We start from the raw sequence: 21,073 nt of genomic DNA on the forward strand, positions 1-21,073 counted from the left end.
GTGCTTTACTATGTCTCCGTGTTACTTGCATCACCACACAGCAGGGATTAGATACCCAATGTTGCTCCCTGCTCTCATGTAGCTGAGCATGTAGGCAGTACTGCAAAGCCAGGTCCCTCTGCCCAACAAGCAGGCAGGAGACTTGCCAGGGGCAAGGGCTGGCAACGAAACAGACTTTCATCCATTTTACCAAGACTTATCTTGTGGAACAGAGCAGAAATGCTGGATAAATACATGTTCCAGAAAAGCAAAACGTATGCGAACCATTAGGTCATGGCATGTACCAGTGACTGAGCACATGGTGAAGGGGCATAGCGAGCCCTGGGAGCACAGGTGGAAACAATTCACCCGTGTGACCAGAAGGAGTGGAACCAATCGCCATCCCCCCTAACTTCATTTAAGGGCAGCTGGCACAAGAGAAGGGCATCTCCTTGGTGATTGCTTTTCTGGAGTCTTTGGGTGAGCCCTCTTTATTGGAAAGGGGAAATTCCTTCTTTATTACTAGATTGTGACCTCCATCTTTTGTGGGTGATGCTAAACAGGATTAAAGCAGCTATATTTACTACTGCCTTTCTCTATACTGGAATACTGCAAAGCAGTAATGCAGAAAGCTGTCTGTCTTGCAAAGGGGCAATTCTTGCAGAAGGCTGTAGCTGAGGGCTTAGACCTGAGTTGGTTCTTTAACACTGGGAATTCTTTCATGGCAACTGCTTACCTCTGTTAGGACTTAGCCCCTCTTTTCCTCAATGACATTGTAATTAAGGTCTGGTAATGAATTTCCTCTTGTAGCTTCTTTCCCAGCCAAACCTTTATTTTTGTTACGTTCACTCATCAATACTCCTTGCTTTGCCTCCATGAAGCAGTGAGTCGCAGGATTTGAGGTTGTAAAATTTTTTTACCTTTGTGTAAACCCAGCCGGCCAGTAGTGGCCACAAGCCCTTGGCCCTTAGATAGTTTTCTAGTAGCTGAAACCAGTTTTGCTGCCTCTTCCTGAAGGAGAGCAGGGTAACAGAGGTTTCTCGAGAATGTTCACCTCCATTTGCTGTTGCTGTTAACAGAGACTGAGGACTGAGATAGGCAACAAGCTCGCTATCACTCTAGATCTGTCATCATTGCATGTTTGGCACTGGTGAGGCTGCACCTTCAGTATTGTGTTCAGTTCTGGGCCTTTTGCTGCCAGAAGGACATTAATGCCTTGGTGCGTGCTTGCAGAAGGGCAATGAGGCTGTGAGGGGTCTGGAGCAGAGGTCTTATGGTGACTGACTGAGGGAACTGGGATTGATGGCTCCAGAGGAGGTTCAGGAGTGACCTTGTAATTCTACAGCTACCCTACAGGAGGTTGTGGTGAGGTGGATTTCAGCTGCCTCCCCCAAGTAACAGTGATAGGATGAGGGGGAATGGCCACAAGTTGCCCCAGATTGTTTCGAGTTGGTTATTAAGGGATGTTGTGATGCAGTGGAACAGGCTGCCCAGGGAGGTGGTGGAGTCACTGTCCCTGGATGTGTTTAAGAAATGTTTGGATGTGGCTCTGGAGGATGTGGTTAATGGACATCTTGGTGTTGGGTCTGTGGTTGGGGACTTGAAGATCTTAGTGCTCTTTTCCAACCTTTATGGTTCTATGATCTCTACGACAAAGTGGAAGAAGAGTGCCTTACCTGATACACAAAACAAATCCAAACTCTACTGAACCTTGCATTAGAATTTAAATTGGCATTCCACTCTATATTTTCTCTGCAACTGTCTTTCAGCTGCAAAAAGAGCCACTGTGACTGGCAGATACAACCTGATGTGGGCCTGTAGTCTCACCCACGTGCTGTTGTTAGCAAGGTCATCTGCACTATTTCCAGAAAAAGTCACCACCTCTTAAAGACAAACTTAGTTCTTTGAAGACAGGTATGGAATGTAAAAGAAACCTACTTATATCTGTTTTTCAAAGTGTCAGTCACTCTGAGTTGCTCCTGAAGACTGATGTGTGGACTTTCTCATGACATTTCCTTCTCAGTTTTGGTAAGAATCTGCAAAATGAAATAGTCAGACTCATTCTGCTATAGAATGAAAAAAAAAAAAAAAAGCCAAACATTTAATAATCAGAAAAGCATTTCGTTGCTTAAGTAGGCTTACACCAGGCTGTTAAAATCTCGATTACTGTGACTGCAGACTTATAAAAATCTAGGATCCAAAGTGTTTACTACTTAAAGAAAATCTGAAAAATCTTCAATTCAAAGACTTGTACTGGAAAGATCTTTCTTTAAAAAGAGTTCCTAGTGTTGTCAATATGGAGATCACATATTTACAACATTGATGTTAGTGATAACACCTTAAATTAAAATGGTAACTTATACAGTAATACCCTACACATTTGTCATGTGTTATCATGGCAATTAGCCCAGAGTGTCTCATGTGTAATGTTTCTCTCCTACCTTTTGTTAGGATGCTCAGTCAGCACTCCTTATACACCCCTATTGATGACATCAGAATACAATACCTATTTTCTGTCACTGTTAATTTCTTAATACTGGAAATACCTGATTGTTTTCATAACTGTTTCTCGTTTCATTTTATTTTTAAACAATTAGGAAAATATTTGATCTCTCTTTAGCTATGTTGACATGCATACTTTCCTATTGTCTCATTATAATTTCCTTCAGTTTGAGAGAGCCATTCCTCCATCTGAAAGGTAAACTACTAATCAGCATTGCTATCTATATATAGATATAGCAAATCATGTTTAAGAAGCTGAATATCTTATATTTGTTTGTCCTACCAAGTACACTGTTCACTCTTCTCTACAAAATGAGCCAATATTCACTATGTGAGGCAGGCAGCTGCAGTAAGAGGTTTAGAGAACTGTGCTTTGAAATTATGTACCTGCTGCTGTTTCTGCAGCTTTCTCTAGAGATTGCTGCAAAATTTGCTCTAGCTTTGAAAAGCAATGGAAATCTTCACCCCTGCAGAACTGCATAAGCCTTATAGTTAAGGGGCAGGTATGCCACAAAACAAGTACAATTTTGAAAGTTTAGCTCTGTTCTCTGGATTCTTTGCTGGGATCCTGCTGAGATCATTCAAAACATCAAGGAGAGCTTTCCCCACTGGTTGTGCTGTTCAGATCCTGCAGGAAAGAGAAGGAATGACGGTAAGGCTGTGGCAAACTTCTCCATGTTGCACAGGCAGAGAGAGGCACTTGGAGCATAGTGGGTCACTTGGCACCATGGCCACGCCACAGGTGGGGGCTGCCAGCCTCAGCATTCCCACCCTTTTAGATCTCAAGCCAGCAGTGTTTTATGGAGGCTTTTGGCCTTCACACTAAGTATCATGGGTCTGTCAAGCTTTTTTTGCTTGCTGTTGCCCTATTATATTCCTCTTAAGCTGTGTTTACACACTGCAGGATAAGTAAGGAAACAGGAACTTTGCTTCTTGACCTAAAGCACCTTGATCTCATCTGACCTGATGTCTGAACCCAAGCATTTGGTTGGATCTCAGGAACAAGGCACTCTCGAGTTAGCTTCTTAAAATGAGCTCTGCCAACTGCACTGACCATTGTAAAGAGCCCTTTTCCCCACTGCCCCCCAACACCTTCCCTTTCTCAGATAGTGCTGCCATCTTCAGGTATCTCCCCATGCATCTCATTTTATTTCCCAAACACAGCTCCCAATCACAGCTGCTGTTGCACCTGCCTCAGATCTGCAGTCTTCTGAGAACAGAACTGCTTGCTGGTGATGAATACCAGCAGTTGGAGTGTTTGGTGTTTGTTCTTTATAGACTTAGAAAATGAATCTTCCTTCTCTGAATTTGTTCAGTGACTTCAAATGCCCACAAGATACCAACATGGCTCTGGAGAGCCTTTGTGAATTTGTGCAGCATTGCCTTCTGCTTCTCCTCCTTGCAATGATGCTTTCAAAGGCTCCTGCAAGGACTGGCAGTGATGGGGCTCACCCTTTTCTTACCTGACTCCACTTCCCCTTGACTTAATAAGGTCGAAAATTCCTAGTAGGGTAGAGGCCGGTCTTCTGCACCCCAAAGGCCGTGATGAAGATATTGATGATGACTGTGATGAAGATGAGAGCTGTTGCAGCATTGTTGAGTATATTTAGGCGGGGTTGTTTTGCCACATCATTCAGGTTCAAACGAGCTGTGTGATTCAGTGAAAAAAAAAAAAAAAAAAAAAAAAAAAAACCAAAAGGTCACTTGTGTCTTGACTCCAAGTCCATAAATCCCTGCAAGCCCTCCCTTCCTGGCAAAATTCCATGATACCCATGGAAAGGCGCATGGAACATAGGAAAGAACATACCCCGGGATTTCCTGCTGCCTCAGATCTCATGCCCCAGATAAAGAAAACAGCTACAGTGTACAGGAAAAGGTAGTATTCTGCTCACTTTAATACTGGACATATGTCTGAGGCTGAGGTGTAGGAACTCCTATTTCAGATAAAACACTGGGCAAGCCTTTCTGAAACACTGTTAACGTACTATCTATGTGGCACTGGGAGAACTGGGGGATTGGTTAAATGTCGGTGTAATATAGGGAATATCACTGCCTGCATTTTTTTCTGTCAGGCCCCAGCTTGGGTGAGGTGAAAGCTGAAGCTGAAACGTATTATTTGCAGGCGCTGTGTGAAGGGACATGCCTTGTGATGCTAAAAGGCATGGATTAGTGATGGGATTCAGTAGGTCAGGTTGACAGTTGGACTTGATGATCTGGAAGGTCCTTCTCAACCTAGGTGATTTGATGATGCAGTAGTGCAGACCTGCATCACCAGTGTTGAGCTGCTTCCAACCTTCCCAGAGCCCTGACTGTGGACGGGAGAATTTTTTGGGGCAAGGGGCTTCTCCCTTCCATCCCCATGCCAGCAGTACTCTGTAGTGATGTGTACATCTCAGTGGCTACCTTACCAGTGATGATGAGAAGGATCCCAATCACCACCTGGAAGAAGAGGGAGATGCTGATGAGCACGATGAGGGTGGTGTAGTACTGGAAAGAAGTCCCCTGCTCCAGCACGGCTTTGAGCTGTGTGACATTTGCCATGAACAGTGCCACATCCAGCATACTCTCTGCCACGCTCTTCTTCGTTGCATAATGGTTGATGTTCATTGGCCCATTAGTCCGCAGATGAGGATTCATGCCCTGGGGAGACAAGAGAAACTGCAAGACCTGATACAACCACTAAGCTGATGGGTCTGTCCATGTCAGGCAAGCTGCTCCATTCCTATGAGGGCTATCCAGAAAGCTGGGAAAGAGTTAAAGCTTGCTGTTTTAAAACCTGCCAAGAGTACCCAGTTTTCCCTCACAGTCATCTTGTGGTGTTAATAGGCACAAAACATTTATGGTGATCAAGAACACTTATGGCGATCAAGAGCTCAGCAAGGTTAGAAAAATAGTGTTCTTGTGGAAAACAAGCTTGTCCAGTGCTATGATAGCATAGATTACCCAGAGCAAGGGATTTTATAAGCATTATTAAATTCTCTTCCTTCAGGGTACAGACAAACCCCAGACTTCAGGGGGATTAGAGAGAAATCTTCTTTCTGGGTTTGATGCTCAAAGGACTGTTGATGGCTGGGCTTTGTATTACAGAATCACGACGGCAGGGGTTGGAAGGGACCTCAAGAAATAGAGACTCAACCCCCCCTGCCAATGCAGGTTCTTTATGATAGTTCACACAAGTAGGCATTCAGACAAGTCTTGAATTATCTCCACAGAAAGAGACTCTACAACCTCTCTGGGCAACCTGCTCCAGTGCTCTGTTACCCATACCACAAAGAAGTTCTTTGACAATGTTTGTGTGGAACTTCCTGTGTTCAAGTTTTAGGCCATCATTTCTTGTCCTATTTGTGCACACCACTGAGAAGAGCTGTCTCTGAACACTTTTTTCTGGTTGCTGTCTTAGATAATGTACCAGAGCAGATGTGACAATCCATATTTTTTCTTGAAACCATGGGCGCTATTCAATACATTAGTCACCAAGATGGAGACATGGGGTGGGATTCATCACACCTAATTTTAATCACTTATGTGTTTAAAGTTATGTTATGTGTCTCATCAGTGGAGGGAAGCTGGTATTTACAAGGTGTGGGTTGTCTCATTACAAGGTGTAGGTCATCTGGCTGCTTTTAGCCACTGGCCTTTTCTCTACCATCCTCAGATGAGAAAAGGTTTAGATACATCTGCAAGCTGTGATCTTCTTTCTCAAGGAGAATGAAAAACAACTTGTCCATGTAGCAGACAGGCTTCAGTCTTGGCAATCAGTCTCATCTCAGTTGTCAGTGATGGCTGGCAGCCTTGCCCTCACCAGTGGCTGATGGATAACTCTATAAATACAGAGCAAAGGACAGGAGGAGGCCTCTCTTGTTCAATGGAGTGTGGAAGAGGTTCCTCTAGATGTGTACTGGCAGTAGGGATGTACCCGCATCAAACTGAGTGCTGCTTTCTTCATTTTGTATTAGATACAGTTTAGGATGTGCGCTTTTCCCCAGGCAGAAGTGAAGAGAAATTATGGCTTTCGAACTGTGCTGCTGTCTCTGGTCTCCTTGTGCATCTCTGGGAACTTCTGGCTTCTGCCCTGGGCAGGACCAGTAAACCTGGGAGAGTGTTGTGTGGACATGGGGCTGCAGTGGGGCTGTATTTCAGAAGACAGTTGTAGATCTCCTTGTGTGAAAAAGATGTGCAACAGAAAGAGGAGGACTGTGTCTGGCCTGAACAACTGAGAAGTGTGGCTCCCTAAGGAGAGGCCAGCTTAGGGGTAGGGGAGTGCTTCCTCCTATTGAGCTGCATCCCCCTTTCCTCGTAGTGAGAAAGGGGACAGTTCTGTTCACCTGAGGATATGGCAACAAAAACAGACTGCCTCTTCCGTTGTTTTTGAGCTGCAGGGCTGTTTTGCTAGCTTAAAGCATGTAATTCTTGTGTTTTCTGACACTGAGGCTGCTGTTATTAAGAGGCTTTTCTGTAAGGTCTGTGTTCCTTTGTTGGGTAAGACAAGAGGTAAAGGATGCTAGAAAGAAAATGTAAGACTGGGGAGCCAATAAGGATTCTAAGACAGAATGTGTGGGTTCAGGGCTTGTTTGATGTCCCTGTTCACTGCAGGAGAATTGGACTGGATGATCTTTAAGGGTTTCTTCCACCCCAAATGATCCAGTGATGTCTGGGGCAGCAGAACAGAGGTATCTTATGTCTGGGACAAGGAAGCCAGCAGAAGGTTTGATCCTGGGGATGTCTTCAAGTCCTGGATGTAGGTGCTACACCCTCTCAGCTGGCTAAGATCACATGAGCCTGTCAAAGCAGAGCACTACCTACCTACCTATGTGCAAGGTTTGGAACTTGATCCCTTCTAGTGTACTCCTCGTTTCTGAAGTCAGCCTTTTGCCCGGCAGCATTACAGTGCTGAGCATTGACAATTTATCTCCTTAATGAGGAATGAAGGATGTGAGAACAAGGACTCCCTACAAATCAGACAAAGCCTTTGTCAAACAAGTGACTGGCACGAGGAGGCTGAGGCATCTGTTCCTGGTTGCTTATGTGAAGATTAATCATATCAGGAGCTTCTGACTTGAATCAAACCTTTCCCTCCACTTGAGCCTCAGCCCCCTTTACCTGCCGTGAGAAACTGGATAGAGTTGCTTGGACAGTTTCTACTGAGCCTTTTTCAAAGGAGAGGGGGAAAAAAGAGCAGATCTAACTGCAACTCTGTGTGCCTCATGGGTCTTGTGCCCCTTTTCTAGGGGAGGGCAGGCTGGAAGAGACAGTAGGATGACATGGGATTGAGAAACATGAACGATAATCCTCTTTATGGGAATGCTTTGGCAGCAGGGGATGTCTGAGGAGAAGCCCTTATTGCCCATCGATTCCAAGGGAAATGCTGGAGAATGCCAAAGGAAACAGAGGCTTGAACGCAGGCTGTGCATGCTGCAGGGATCACAGCTGATAAGCAGCAGAACAGAGACATAAATAGGGCAATGGGCACTAGGGCAAATCCGGGTTCACTGTCCAGGGTATTTTTCCACAGGATTTGCTGGTTGGCAGCCTTCAGAGCACTCTGTAAACATTGGTTGCTGAAGGTTAAAGCACAAACTCATTTTCTCACAAAGTAGGAGCGGTTCCCAGTTTCCTTTCTACAGGCAGAACGTGAAGAGATGCTCTCAACCAGCATTTCTGAGGGCGCAGTTATTTGCTACTCCACTTGCTTCGTTCACCTCCTATATCTCACTGCACACCCACATACAAGCCAGGTGGGATACTGATACAGGTGAAGTTGTGAATGTACAGTTGGTGAGGCTGTCAGCAGATAGGATGACAGGAAATGGCATCCAGTTGCTCTAGGGGAGGCTCAGGTTGGATCTTAGGAAAAACTTCTTAGAAGGAGTGGTGCTGCAGTGGCACAGGCTGCGCAGGGAGGTGGTGGAGTCACTGTCCCTGAAGGTGTTCAAGAACTGTGCAGGTGTGGTACTGGGGGACGTGGTTTTTGGTGGTAGGAGGATGTTTGGACTGGATGATCTTATGGTCTATTCCAACCTTTATATTTCTATGATTCAGAGCCTCTCCTTTACCCAGCTCCAATGCTGGCACTGCATTCCTGCTACAACTCCATACAGGAGCTTGGAAGGCCAGCAGTGAAACCTAACTGCTGGCTGGCAACAGAGGAGAGGAGGAGGGGAATCACGAGGCAGCAGAGCCCCATGAGAGCCTGTCCCAGCCCTTGCCCTCCGGCTGACACAGCAGCAGGGCTGTGCCTCCTGCCTGGTTGCAGCACTTGCAGCCTGCAGAGACCTGCTTGTCGCATCAGGCACGTGTGTATTGAGCTGCCTCTCCCAGTTCTCATCTCACTTATCCTGTGGGACCCAAACTGCCTGCATCCTTCTGTTCTGCTCCTGCTCTCTCCTTTCATCCTCTCCCTCAATTTTCTTCTTTGCTTTTCCCCACATTGTGCCTCTCTCCTTATCCTTCACATATTTGTTCTGAGTTATCAAGCTCCTTTCCTTCACTTGGGGTGCTGTCTCCTTCCTCCCTCCACTTTTCTCCCTTTGGCACAGCTGTATGGTGAGTTCCTTGAATCTGCCACTGCCTGTGCTACAGGGCAGCATAAATCACGTACTGCACAAATAAATGTCTGACCAAACCTATATTAAACTCCCTCGTTAAGTGTATTTATGATACTGAATTGAGGGGATCCAGGAATCGGCAGGCTGCAGGGCAGAGCTGGAATGGAAGACAAGTTTTCTTTTCCTGCCTATTCCTCTGGCTACTTGGAAGGGCAGTGTTAGAGGAGTCTTCATCCATAGCTCGGGAGCAGTGGGTGGGTTTGGGGAGCATAAACATTTTGTGGCACCAGCAACTGTGCTGTGCTAATGCATGGTCCCTGGCTGCTGAACAGAAGCAATTGGGTGGGAGTGTGTAGCAGAGGGAGAACAGCTCATTGAATGCATGCGATGCGATCAGCAGCAACAATTATTTCCAAAGCCAGGATATTGGTGCTGGAGCCTCTTCAAGTCACTTGTGTTTAGCATCCAGAGCAGATTCCTCCTGGTGCTTGGGAGGAGAAAAAGAGAACGCAAGAGAAGGCTAAAAACAGCTTTACAGGAAGAGTGTGTGGGGGGGAAAGTAGGTTAGCAGAGAAAATGAGTTCATAAAAAATGGAAGAGCAGCCGGGAGGCACAACAGTAACTACTGCATTGTGCTTACAAAGCTAAACATGTTAAGATGAATAAATCCCCAAGCTGGATGGCTTATGGCCTAAAATATTAAGAAAAGCTGGGCCAGATCTCAGTCTGCAGCCAGATCCAAAGAGCAAATGTGTTTGCATCAATCATTTTGATTCTTAAGCGTTTCTTGGGGGAGGTCTTAAATCTGAACTTCTTCCACGTTGAAGGGTGTCTGCACCTTTTGCTGTGGGTCAGGCTTATTTCTGAAACTGGGGGAACAGACTGATAGCTGTGCAGGGTCAGATCAAAGGGCCAGCTCCCCTCTGACTCTGGTTCCTAGCAGATGCCCAGAGGTAAAACTACTGGAATAGGACAAGCACAAATAAGGTTCTCTTGTGATATGTTGGCACAGTGACCTGCAACTATTCAGAACTACCCCAGCAACGAGCCAACACTAATTTTCATGGTGGAAAGCCTCATCTGTGCATCTCTGCCTTGCTATGTGGCTTAGGGCATTCTGCTTGTTTTCCCCTGATCTTCGTTTCTCTGACTATAAAATAATGAAGGCCACCTCTGAACAGTGCTCTCGCATGTAGGGTCTGATTTTTTTGGGTGGTGCTGTGTGGAGCCAGGAATTGGACTCAGTACTTCCAACTTGGGGTCACTTCCAACTCAGGATGATCTGTGAGCTCTTTCCCTAGAGATCATTTACATATGAGCATCTACTATAGTAGTGTGATACGCTCCTGCATTTGTTATATAATACACACATGAGTTACATTCCTCATTCAGGAAAGCCAGTGAAGTTGATTAAAGTAGAGAGGTGACTTGTTTTACTGCTAGGAAGCTTTACTTAGTGTTTTACAGTTAAACCTCCCTGTAAGCCCCTTTGGAGCTTGGGTTCATCTCCAGGTTTTGACGCATGCCTCTGGTCACCTTGAGTGCTCGGGGCTCTGCCAGAGAAATGGAGCTGTGATCATCTGGGTAGAAAGAGGGGAGAATGTGACCGAGGGTTTCAACACAGCAGAGGTGATGAAATCATATCTATAAACAGTGCAACTCAGGGATTTTTGTCTCTCTATTATTTATAAGGTTTTTTCACCCACAAAGCATTTTTCCAGTTTCATGGGCTAACACTCAGAACATCTTTGTCCTTTGGGTCAGTGTCTCTGCCTCCTACTGCAGTGCTCCCAGTGTCTCCAAACACTCCCTGCTGACTTGGTCTCACCTGGGTGCATACTATTCTCTTTCTTCCAAGTCTGCCAGACGCAGCTTCCTTCTCTGCCAGGAAATTGAACCAATCTCTGGATCAGAAAGGGCTGAATCTGCAGATTTTGTTCAGAACTGGCATGCTGAGTTGTGTGCCAACTGAGGCCTTTTGCCCACCAGGAGGAAAGGAAATAAAAAAGGTGCTGTTGCCAATCTAAACTTTCATAACCTCCTAATCCTAATTGTTTGGATACGTCTGGTTGTGGTTTTGTGTCAATGCTGGCCAAACCAAGTACTGAATGCAGAAAATAGTGAGCTGGTACCTGGGTTGCAGGGAGAGATACTTGTCTCCAGCAGTGGGCAGCGAGAGCTGCAGAGCAGCACCTCAGGTCTGCACTTGGCTGTCACACTTAGAAATAACATCAGCTGTCTCCGGGAAGACTTTTAAATGCATTAGGGATGTTTCAACAAATGGCTGTTGCATTTTAACACGAGAAAATGCGAGGTGATGCATGGCTGTGGCTGTTCAGATTCAATTAGCATTAACGCCCTTCCATTAAGCTCTGGCTTGCAGGGTTGCCTCTTGCTGGGAGCCTGCTGTGCCAAGGAAGACTGCTGCCTTGCCAGGGCTGGAGCTGTGGGTGACCTGGAGAGGACACAAGGTACTGTGCTGGGATAGAGCATGGTTGTGTGTTCACTTGTGTGCGTGGGAGCACCTCAGAGCACATTCATGGCATCTCTCTGAGGCTGGCTGGAGAACTATCATGTGTCTCAGCTATTGCATAATTATGGTTATGGGCTCTTAGTTTTATTCACATGTTTACCCTCACTCTTCTCATATATTAAGATCTCTCCAGTACAAGAAAACTACTCCTCTTATGTGTACAGTGGCTAGCACAATGGAGCTCTCGTCTTTGTCTAAGCCTGTTATTCTGACTCTACCAAAGATTAATAGGTAAGGTGTTTCTCTAGAATTTTAGCTTTATTTTAAGGTTGACAGCTAACTTCTGCAGAGAATTTACGCATGTTAATTACTAATAGATATTGGGTGTATCCGAACCAATGGAAAATCAGGTTAGGGTGAATTTTATGCCAGAATCTGGTTGGTTGTTTTTTGGCAACGTGACAGAAATATGAAGCACACACCTTGAGGTAGAATGGCCTTGAATCAGAAGGCACCAAAAGCATCTCATCAGTAGGTTGTTGTAAGAACAGTCTAATCTAAAAGACTAAATCTAACAACTGGTGATTGAGGGCTGGAGCACCTCCCCTACAAGGACAGGCTGAGAGAGCTGGGGCTTTTCAGCATGGAGGAGAAAAGGCTCCAAGGAGACCTTATAGTCGTTTTCCAGTACTTGAAGGGGGCCTACAGGAAAGCTGGGGAGGGACTTTTTATAAGGGCAGGTAGCAACAGGACAAGGGAAAATGGCTTTGAACTGGAAAAGGGTGGATTTAGTCTAGATATTAGGAAGAAATTCTTTACTATGAGGGTGGTGAGACATTGGAACAAGTTGCCCAATGAGACTGAGAATGCCCCCTCCTTGGAGGTGTTCAAGGCCAGGCCGGATGGGGCTTTGAGCAACCTGGTCTAGAGGGAGGTGTCCCTGCCTATAGCAGGTGAGTGGAACTGGATGATCTTAAAGGTCCTTTCCAACCCAAACCATTCTATGATTTTAAAAAAGGGTAATTTTGAGATGAACCAAGTGCCTTTGCAGGATGAATCCATTCCTTCAGCCTTAGTTCCTTCCCCAGCAACTTCTCCAGACCCCTTGGTGTGCATTAAGTGCAGAACTACACAAACCCAGTAAGATTTCTAACAACATTGCACGTCCAAGGCCCTGCCAAGACTTGCTTCTTGTTGGGGAGCTGGTGTTCCTGGGCAAGGACTTATCACTAGAAGGCACTGGGAACCATAGACCTGGGGTCACAGCTGGTAGAGCCACCATAGGAGCACTTCCTTTGTGAGGACCGAGGGAGAGATCCAACACAGCATCTTCACAAATCCCTGGTAGTCAGAAAGAAAATCTGAGATCAGTGCTTCTAGTATCATGTTGCTTTATACAGGTTTAACGGCTTGAGCCATCTGAGTTGGGAAACTTTGAATCTGTTGTTCCTGTTAATAATTTAATTGAGAGTTGGACTGACTCTGTGCCTTAGGATGAACAGTAAAGCCCAGGGAGGAGTTTTAAGTGATTATAGAAAGGAAGATTTTCCTTAATAATTAGAAATATTAAGTTTAGCTTTCACCAGAAAGACAAGAGAGAAATCTGAATGGTGGAGTCATCCTGTTGTTTGGGTTTGTAGCTTGCTATGTTGACAGAAGGATTCATAGGATGAGGCTGTTTTTTCCTTTTCCTTTTCATCTTTCAGTGCAGTTTGATGGTGCTGTAAAAGCTAGCCAAGCTGAAGTTAGGCCAATCAATAATACAGGATGCTATTAATATGGCCATTAGTATATCAGTAATATTGCACATAAATTGTGAAATGCAGTTAGGCAGAGGTCAGCATTAAAGCAGCCAGTGGCCACTAACACCTCCCTCTTCTGAAAAAATGGTACTGAGACTTCTCTATCCAACTTCCACTGGGTTCATCAAAAGTTGAACAAATGAAGCATTTATCTTCAGCCATCTCAGCTTAAGTTCGCAATGCAAGGTTAAATTGTACTCCCCCAGTGTGACTCTGAAAGCATATCAGTTCAAGTAAGATCAGACAAAGCAGCAAAACAGAAGATGGGATCAGTGGTTTATTGTTGGTTGCGCTTGTTGTTGTTTTTTTCTAATAGTAGCTGATATGGTTATTCTCCTTTGCAATCCATATTAAGCAGTTCATGATAGATCCCTTGGGTGGCTCCCCAGGTCAGTGGCTCAACAAGAAACTCAACATCTTGGATTTCAACCATGAGGTGCTGGAGAGGGCAAGGCAAAGTCATGTGTTTCAAGGGAAGTGAATGAGAATGAGGCAAGTGCTCGACAGTGTGAATAAAGACACTTTAGAATTTGGCAGAAAGGGAAACAACTTCTGCTGTTTTGGGTTGTTTTTTTTTTCTCTTGGAAGTTGTTTTGTATAGATCTTTGAGACCAAGGAGCTGGTGCAGAGAAGAGGGCTATTGCCCCACTGCCCTCCATGTCATGGCACTGGAGATACTTGCCCCCCTCTGATGTTTGCTCCATCCGTGCCCTCACAGCTGCCTCCACCTTCCTGTGTTGAGTCTTCTCGCTGAGTTCAGAAGCGCTGCTTTGAAATCTCTAGGTCCTGCCTTACATCAGCTAGCCCCTTTTCCATCAACTTGTCTTCCTAAAAGCTAGGATCTGATTTCAGCCTTTACTGGGAGGAGGAGTGTTGCAGGAGAGATGGCTAAATTAAATGAGACTCAAGGAAACCAGCAGGTGGTGCTCAGTTGTAAATGTGAGGCAGTGCAATAAGCCACCCTACGCTATCAGTATTTTTCCAGTGGATTATGAATTCAGATATGATGATGACTAAAAGGTTTTATATGCTACCTAGATAGTGCACTTTTGCACTATAATCTCCATATTTGTGTCTATGTAATATAGAAGCTTCTCTGATAGCTGCGGTGTAGGGATTGAAGTCTGAGGGCAAAGAGTTCAGAAAGTTGCAGTTCTTTGGGCTTCAAAGATGCCTCATGTAATGCATTTAAGGTAGGATGCCATAGGAATCCACACAGCAAAAGAAGTGTATGGGAGCTGTAGAGCAGAAGAAACATACAGAGCACACTCTCTCCTCTTCCATCTACCAATCATCTATTTTAGAATTCATTTGGTGCTTTTTCTTTTGTACTAAAATTATACATAAGAGCCTGGACTGAGTTGTAGCTGGAAGACTGTTGTGAGTAATGCGTACAACAAAGCCCAGGAGGGAAGCACTGTAAAAAGAGCTACTTCAGAAGCCAGTCATGCATGTAGAACTGGCTCTTAATAGATTTGATTTATTTTTTTTAATGGTTGCTGTAGCCCTAGATTGTTTTCTTTTGAATATCGAATGTCAACCACCTGGCACACATCATCCCAGTAAAATTTCTCATCAGGTAAGACTGTTTCTCCTGCTTTAACACTACATACTGAGTTTCAATAGCAGCCTCTGGGAGTCTTAAGTTTCTCTTCCCTGCAGTACAGAAAGATGCTGCAGTAGATTTGGGCAAGTATTATGCTTCGGGTTCAGTTCCTCACGCAGCTATTGCTGTGGCTCTTCAGTTTTAGGTTAAAGCAATACTAAAGGTCAGCTTAAATAGTGTTTTAGAAAGAAAACCAGCTGTGACTTAAATCCAGCGCAACTCTTGTGCAGAATACAAGCAAGCATAAACTTCATCCTGCTGTTTCATTTTTCAGAGCAGTGATCCAGAAGAGTCCTTCTCTGAAGTGAATTTTCTCACATAGTCTTAAATAGTGAATGTTTACCAGTCTCAAATCTGTCAAGAGCAGGAATATATAATGCATTGCCTTGCAACCCAAGACACAGATGACAAAGCTTAGATTGAGAGAGGAAAGAAAGGGAACGGTATCTCAAAATAGATTAAGTGTCCACAGAATAAGGTTTTATGCCTTTGAAAGTGATGCAGGCTTTCCAGATGATGACAGTAAGCCTTCATAGACAGCTGAGAAAGCTCATGTAGCTGAAGTTATGCTTGTGAGAGCGCACATATGTGAGGTGGAAGGTCAGAATGCCCATTCCTGCCTAGCTGGAGGAGCCAAGGTGTCCTGCCAGGTCCATCTTGGCACATCAGGCTTTACTGCTGTTGCCCATGCAGTCCAGTATTCTGTCTGAAGCTCATGGAAGCAGTAACTGACTTATAATTCCTTCACTTCAATAATTAACAGTGGTCTCTTCTAACTACTAAATGAAGTGCTATTCCTTTCAATGAGCTTAATAGGGCTGGAACGTCTGGTATTACCAGTGGGAACTTTGCAGCTACACCACTTGGCTTTGGCTGCTGTTCCAGGCAACCGGGTATCAAAATGCTTCCTCTCAAAATGATGCAGTCTGAGATCTCTTTTTTTCATCCACCTCCCAAGTGACAGAAGCCCTGAGATTCCTTATACAGATACTCTTATGGTGTCACTGGAAGCACTCCTGCATGAAGAAAGCTGAAGCAACACTTAAGCAAATATCTCTGGAATAGCCTTCTGGCTGCAACCAGAGCATCAGAGAAAGGCCTTTTTGACATGCATATGCCTCCGTGGCCAGCTGTGCTTCTACTGACAGCTGTGGGGCAGAGAGCCTCTGCTAACCTCCCTCGGGGAAGTAGGAGCAGACATGCAGGGGCAGTGCTGGGGTGTGCTCAGGGCACTGAGTAAGAGCTCCCATTGGCTTTGGGGGGTTAGGCACATACTCAGCACTTCTGCAAGTCAAACTGGGTTTACGGAGGCAATCTTCTCTAATATAAGTAATTAAGATATATTTAATTAGACTGTAGAAATAAGAAAATCAGTGCCCAATTCAGCTGTGCTTGCTTTGACAGTCAAAGCAATGACTTTGAAACAGATTATTGTGAATAAATCTCAGATTCTCTGTTAAAAATCTGAGAACAGACCTGTGTCATCTGGGGTATGTATTGCCTCAATGCATGGAAATGGGGGATGGAGGAAAGCAAAAGACTGATAATAGGGAAATCTGGAATTGTAACTTCATCTCTGGACAAACTGGTAGTTATGGGAAGTTTGGTTATGTCTAGGATTATAGCAGTGACAACAAATACTCAAAACTGAACAAAATTAGCATCACTGATGAGCTGAGAGAACTCAGCTGTATATCCAGAGTTGATATATATATCCAGAGAGGTTGCATCACTCAGATGCAACATACCTTAATGTGGAAAGTGAGGTGAGAAAAGCAAATCATGTCCAGGAACAACTGCAGGAATGGTCATTGTCTCTGACTGTGCTGTCAGATGCACTCCAGCTGCTGATATACACTTGCACTTTTGATTCTGTATTATCTTATCAGTGACGTACTCGAGGGTTTGGCAGGTGATTTATGTATGCTGATTCACAATCCATCCCAGGTGAAGACAGCAGCAAAAGATACAATCTTCAGTGTCATATATAGAGGTTGGGGAAAATCCCTGATCAGACTCTTCCCCGGCACAGTTTTCTTTGACTTGCAGAGTTATGATTAGCTCTGCTGCCTGTGAAATTGGAATCGAGGCTGTGTTCTGGCAGTTTACACACCATCCGCTCTCACTTATCTGTGGGTGGTTCATTCAGGTTATGGATTAACTGAGCAATCATTTAGCAACACCCTGCTCTCTGCTGCTTCTAGTCCAACGTGGTATTGGGGCTGCACAGACTTAGCTCAGTGCTAATTTAGGAATCTCACAGCACGACATCTGTTGTGTTGCTGAGCTTTCTTTTCTCCTTTATACCTTTGATGCCTTGTTCTCAATGCCTGGGCACAATAACAGCCAGCAACAGCAAAATAACTATGGCATTTATCTTGGAAAATAATAAACTGAACATATTGGCAAATAGTTTTGTTTTCTATGTATACTGCTTACTTTGTGGGAAGCTTATCCAGATTAGAAAATCCCAGCAGTTTCTCCCTTTTCATAGAATCATTGAGGTTGGAAAAGGCCTTTAGTCTAACTGTTCACTTACCACCAATACTGCCCACTAAACTAAGTCTCATGTTCAGTTACTTTTGGTGCACAAGCTGAGGAGTGGCTCCACAAGAAGAGGACAGGGCCAGCTCTGTATCACCTGTAAACCCAAAGCCGGCCAAGACCAAACCCAACAGCTTCCCCCACCAGTGTGCCAAGCCAGCATAGCCAGTGCCTTTGAAATACCAGCAAAAGCTGTACTACACCCTCTCTACGATTTTTACAGACACTAGAGTGAGTGCTGCAGGCCTCTGATGAGCCAAGGAGATCTATATATCAAAAGCAATAGGTTAGAACCTACTTTCCTCATGCAAGCACACTGTCAGAGCAGTTGTATTGCCATCTGTTCTAAGCCCTCAGTTCCTGTGGGTGTGGGAGAGTGGATGTGGAACTCATGCATGGAGATTTGGGGCCCCAGCACTAATGGAATAGTAATTGGTTTTGTGATGGAGTCAAACAATGCATTCTGAAACCTTATGAACAAAGAAATGTCTGCTCACTTAATGAGGTAGAATTCAGGTGCACACAATCCTGGAGCTCTCTGGCATGTTGTGCTACTTTCCCAAACCAGCTCACACTGTCACTGTGAATGTTTACCTTTACAGTTTAGAAGCCCATTTATTGATGGGGTGAAGAGGTACACTTCTCTCCAAAGGAACCAGTTTGGTCAGTCAGCCTGGGTGTTGACAAGAGATGGAAGGAAATCATTAGAAGAAACTGCATACGAGGTATGATAATTAGCCACGTGGTTGGAACCAAACAGTAGAGGCTTTTGTGGAGTCTGGAGAATGCAGAGTAATAATTTTACCTTACTAACCAGGAGGGCATCCAGCTCTGCTTCCCTGCCTGGGAAGTAGGTCAAGAGGAAGTGCACTTTCAATTCATGTTCATCTCATAATTATTTCACATGCTGAAGAACAGCATTTCTGTCAAGGGGAAAAATGCTTCTGTGGCCAGTCTTATGGAAGAACTCAAAGCAACAGCATGCATATTTGACGCTTTCAGCCTCAGCGCCCATCAGCATTGCCTTCCACATGAGCTCTCATTGCACTTCTGCTGCTACTTGTGACCTTGCCAGGCTTCAGATGTACTCCAGATAGCACCAGAAGTATGAGAGTAAACCATCTCACACTTGCCAATACTCAAATTGCCAGGACTCAAATCAAAATGTGATACGGTCTTGCTCCTGTTATTAAAGCCAGTTGTCATTTTCCACTGTTACTATTAGAGAAGCAAGTGGTCTTGACAGAATCACTTGTGTCAGGATATGTATATTAAACAGGAGACTTAAAATGTAGTCTTTTGTTTCATAAGCATTCTCTTTTTCCTACTTTAAAAAATATTTACTTTTTTTTTCATATGCAAGAGGGTAATGTGAGCTAGAATGGCCTTTGGAGACCATGTGCTCCAAAGAACTGCTCAAAGCTAGGCCAACAGTAGCACCTGGCTTTTTGGGGAACTACTGCAAAAGGATTAAATGGATGGACCATCCAAAATCTCTCTGAGCAACATATTGCAGTGTGTGACTCCCATCACAATAATTATTTTTCCTTAGAAGTTTTAAAGCTATGTTTTAAAGATGAATATTGAAGGTCAAGTAATGAAAAATCTATGTTAGTCTAGGTAGAGAATAAGAATACAGTCATCTAGGGTACCCATTATTTTGGTATTTTTTCAGAAGTGAGCCTTTCCCAGGAACTGGGTTGAGGGTGTTGAACCAATTTGTATCTGATGTAAATTTTCTCATGATTTGAAGGAGTATGTAAAGCAGCAATGAAAAGGAAGTAATAAAGCCAAGCAGCAGTGCCTCACAGGGAATGATGACAACATGACAGTTCTAATTTAGCATTCAAGTACAGAAAAACATAAACATTAGGCTAAGTCTGGGGCACTTCAGTTTGACAAATCTGTTAGATGTCAGAAAAAACCAACAAATTATGGAGAATTTGAAATAACCATAGCATTAAGAAGCACATTGCTCCCGAGCTCTGATGTATAATCTCCATATATGCTCCTTACTAATGTTTCTTAAAAATAAGAAATGAAGTGACCTAATTTTCTTAAAAGAATCACCAGTAGCATAGAATATGAGTACGTTGCCACACTGAACTGTGCAAGTTCCAGATCATTTTCTATAGTAAAATATTTAGTAGCTAGCTCTATTCTCTGTCTCCAGTTAAACCATTTTTCTGATAAAATTTCTTTGGTTTCATCATAACTGAGGGAGAAGTTTCACTGTTATTTCAACGTTATGCTCTCAAGATAACTAAGTTGACTCCAGTGAAAGTTGGGTTTAATCAATTAAGTTACTGGTCTCCTTGGCCGGCAAAAACTGAAGTCAGTAGTTACTGAATCTTTCTTATCCAAGATTATAAATGTAGAACTGAGCTAATAGATAGTAGTTGCTTTGGTGGAAAAAAAAATCCACTTCTTGTTCCTGCAATGGGATTACTTCCCCCATAACATCTCATATAAAATATAAAACTCACTCCATTGCATCAGTTATATTGTCTGAAGTAATTGCAGGCATGTCTGGGTTTAATCAGTATTTTCTTTTAAATGGTCATCTTCCTTCTGACATATCTCTGACCTTTACATACACAAAAGCCATAATTTGCCCTTCACATATTCTTAAGTATTTCTTGCTGATGCCATTCATACTTGTTCCTGTTTTATTCATAAATTCATAAATAGCAGTGCTAAAATCAAGTGTGAAGCTACTGTGTTGTAGCAAACTTTGTATAGTGTTTACTAGAGTATTTTCCCATTTTTCCCACGCTCTCCTCCAGCTATTGCACTAGATTTAATTTAAGGAGAGAATAACAAAGCTATTTAGGAACTGTGTACTTGTATGTATATACACACATGTATGTATATATATAGTTAGATACTCCTACTGCTCTCCATTATCATACTCATCCACTAACAAAGCATATCAAGAATTACCTGTGTGAAGTTGGTAGGCTTTGTATTCATAACATCTTAGCTAAATCAATTTTCAGCTGTGAACGAGATCCTAATCTCATAATCATTTGCCTTTTCAGTCCTGGTAGACTTCTACTGTATCATCAGGAACGTTTGCTCCTTGCTTCCCCATACTTTTCAAACAGCACTTAACAGGAAGGAAAAGCATCAACTAGCCAAGATCATTTACCTGTTCTTAGTTTGCTGGAAATGCTACATATTCTATTTTCTTCACTAATATACTAAGAAAAACCAACCAACCAAACAAAAAAAAACACCAAGAACACACCAAAACAACAACAACAAAAAACCCAACTCACAAAACATCTGTCAAAGGAATGTTTCATAGCTTAGCATTTTCCCTCTGAACTTGTCAATCCAACACAGTTCACTACGAGCACAATCTAATTATCTTTACTATTAATAACGTGCAAGCTTATGAAAGGTTTAGTATAGTTAAGTACTCAGTATTTTATTATGTCTTTGAACTTGTAGTGTTTGTAATCTAATTTTCCCTGCAGTTTTTCATTTCTTAACAGATTCCCAGTACCTTCAAGCTGAGTGGAGTTGGTTAATTCCTAGAAAATAGGGTGCCATGACAAGCCTAGCAACTTCTGCTAGTAGCTAAGTACTTAGACTAAATCAGAACAAGAATTGAACC

The 21,073-nt window shown here is 43.7% G+C and overlaps 1 protein-coding gene across 2 annotated transcripts in view; it reads right to left on the reverse strand.

Annotated features, from left to right (window-relative positions):
• Positions 1-2,046: 2,046 nt before the first annotated feature.
• Positions 2,047-21,073, reverse strand: part of NINJ2 (ninjurin 2) — a 44,181-nt gene continuing 25,154 nt past the window's right edge. The window contains exons 2-4 of one of the 2 annotated variants that reach the window (XM_042889369.1): positions 4,890-5,121; positions 3,945-4,129; positions 2,047-3,109 (exon numbers count right to left, since the gene is read on the reverse strand). In XM_042889369.1, coding sequence (XP_042745303.1) covers positions 3,966-4,129; positions 4,890-5,121 — 396 coding nt within the window. In that variant the 3' untranslated portion in view covers positions 2,047-3,109; positions 3,945-3,965. Of the gene's footprint in view, positions 3,110-3,944; positions 4,130-4,889; positions 5,140-21,073 lie in introns of both variants that reach the window. The other variant, XM_042889368.1, reaches the window with a different exon arrangement.

Source organism: Lagopus leucura, unplaced genomic scaffold, assembly GCF_019238085.1.
Source record: "Lagopus leucura isolate 7727_CA_CO unplaced genomic scaffold, USGS_WTPT01 Super-Scaffold_100159, whole genome shotgun sequence".
In the NCBI taxonomy this organism is placed as follows: Eukaryota; Metazoa; Chordata; class Aves; order Galliformes; family Phasianidae; genus Lagopus; species Lagopus leucura.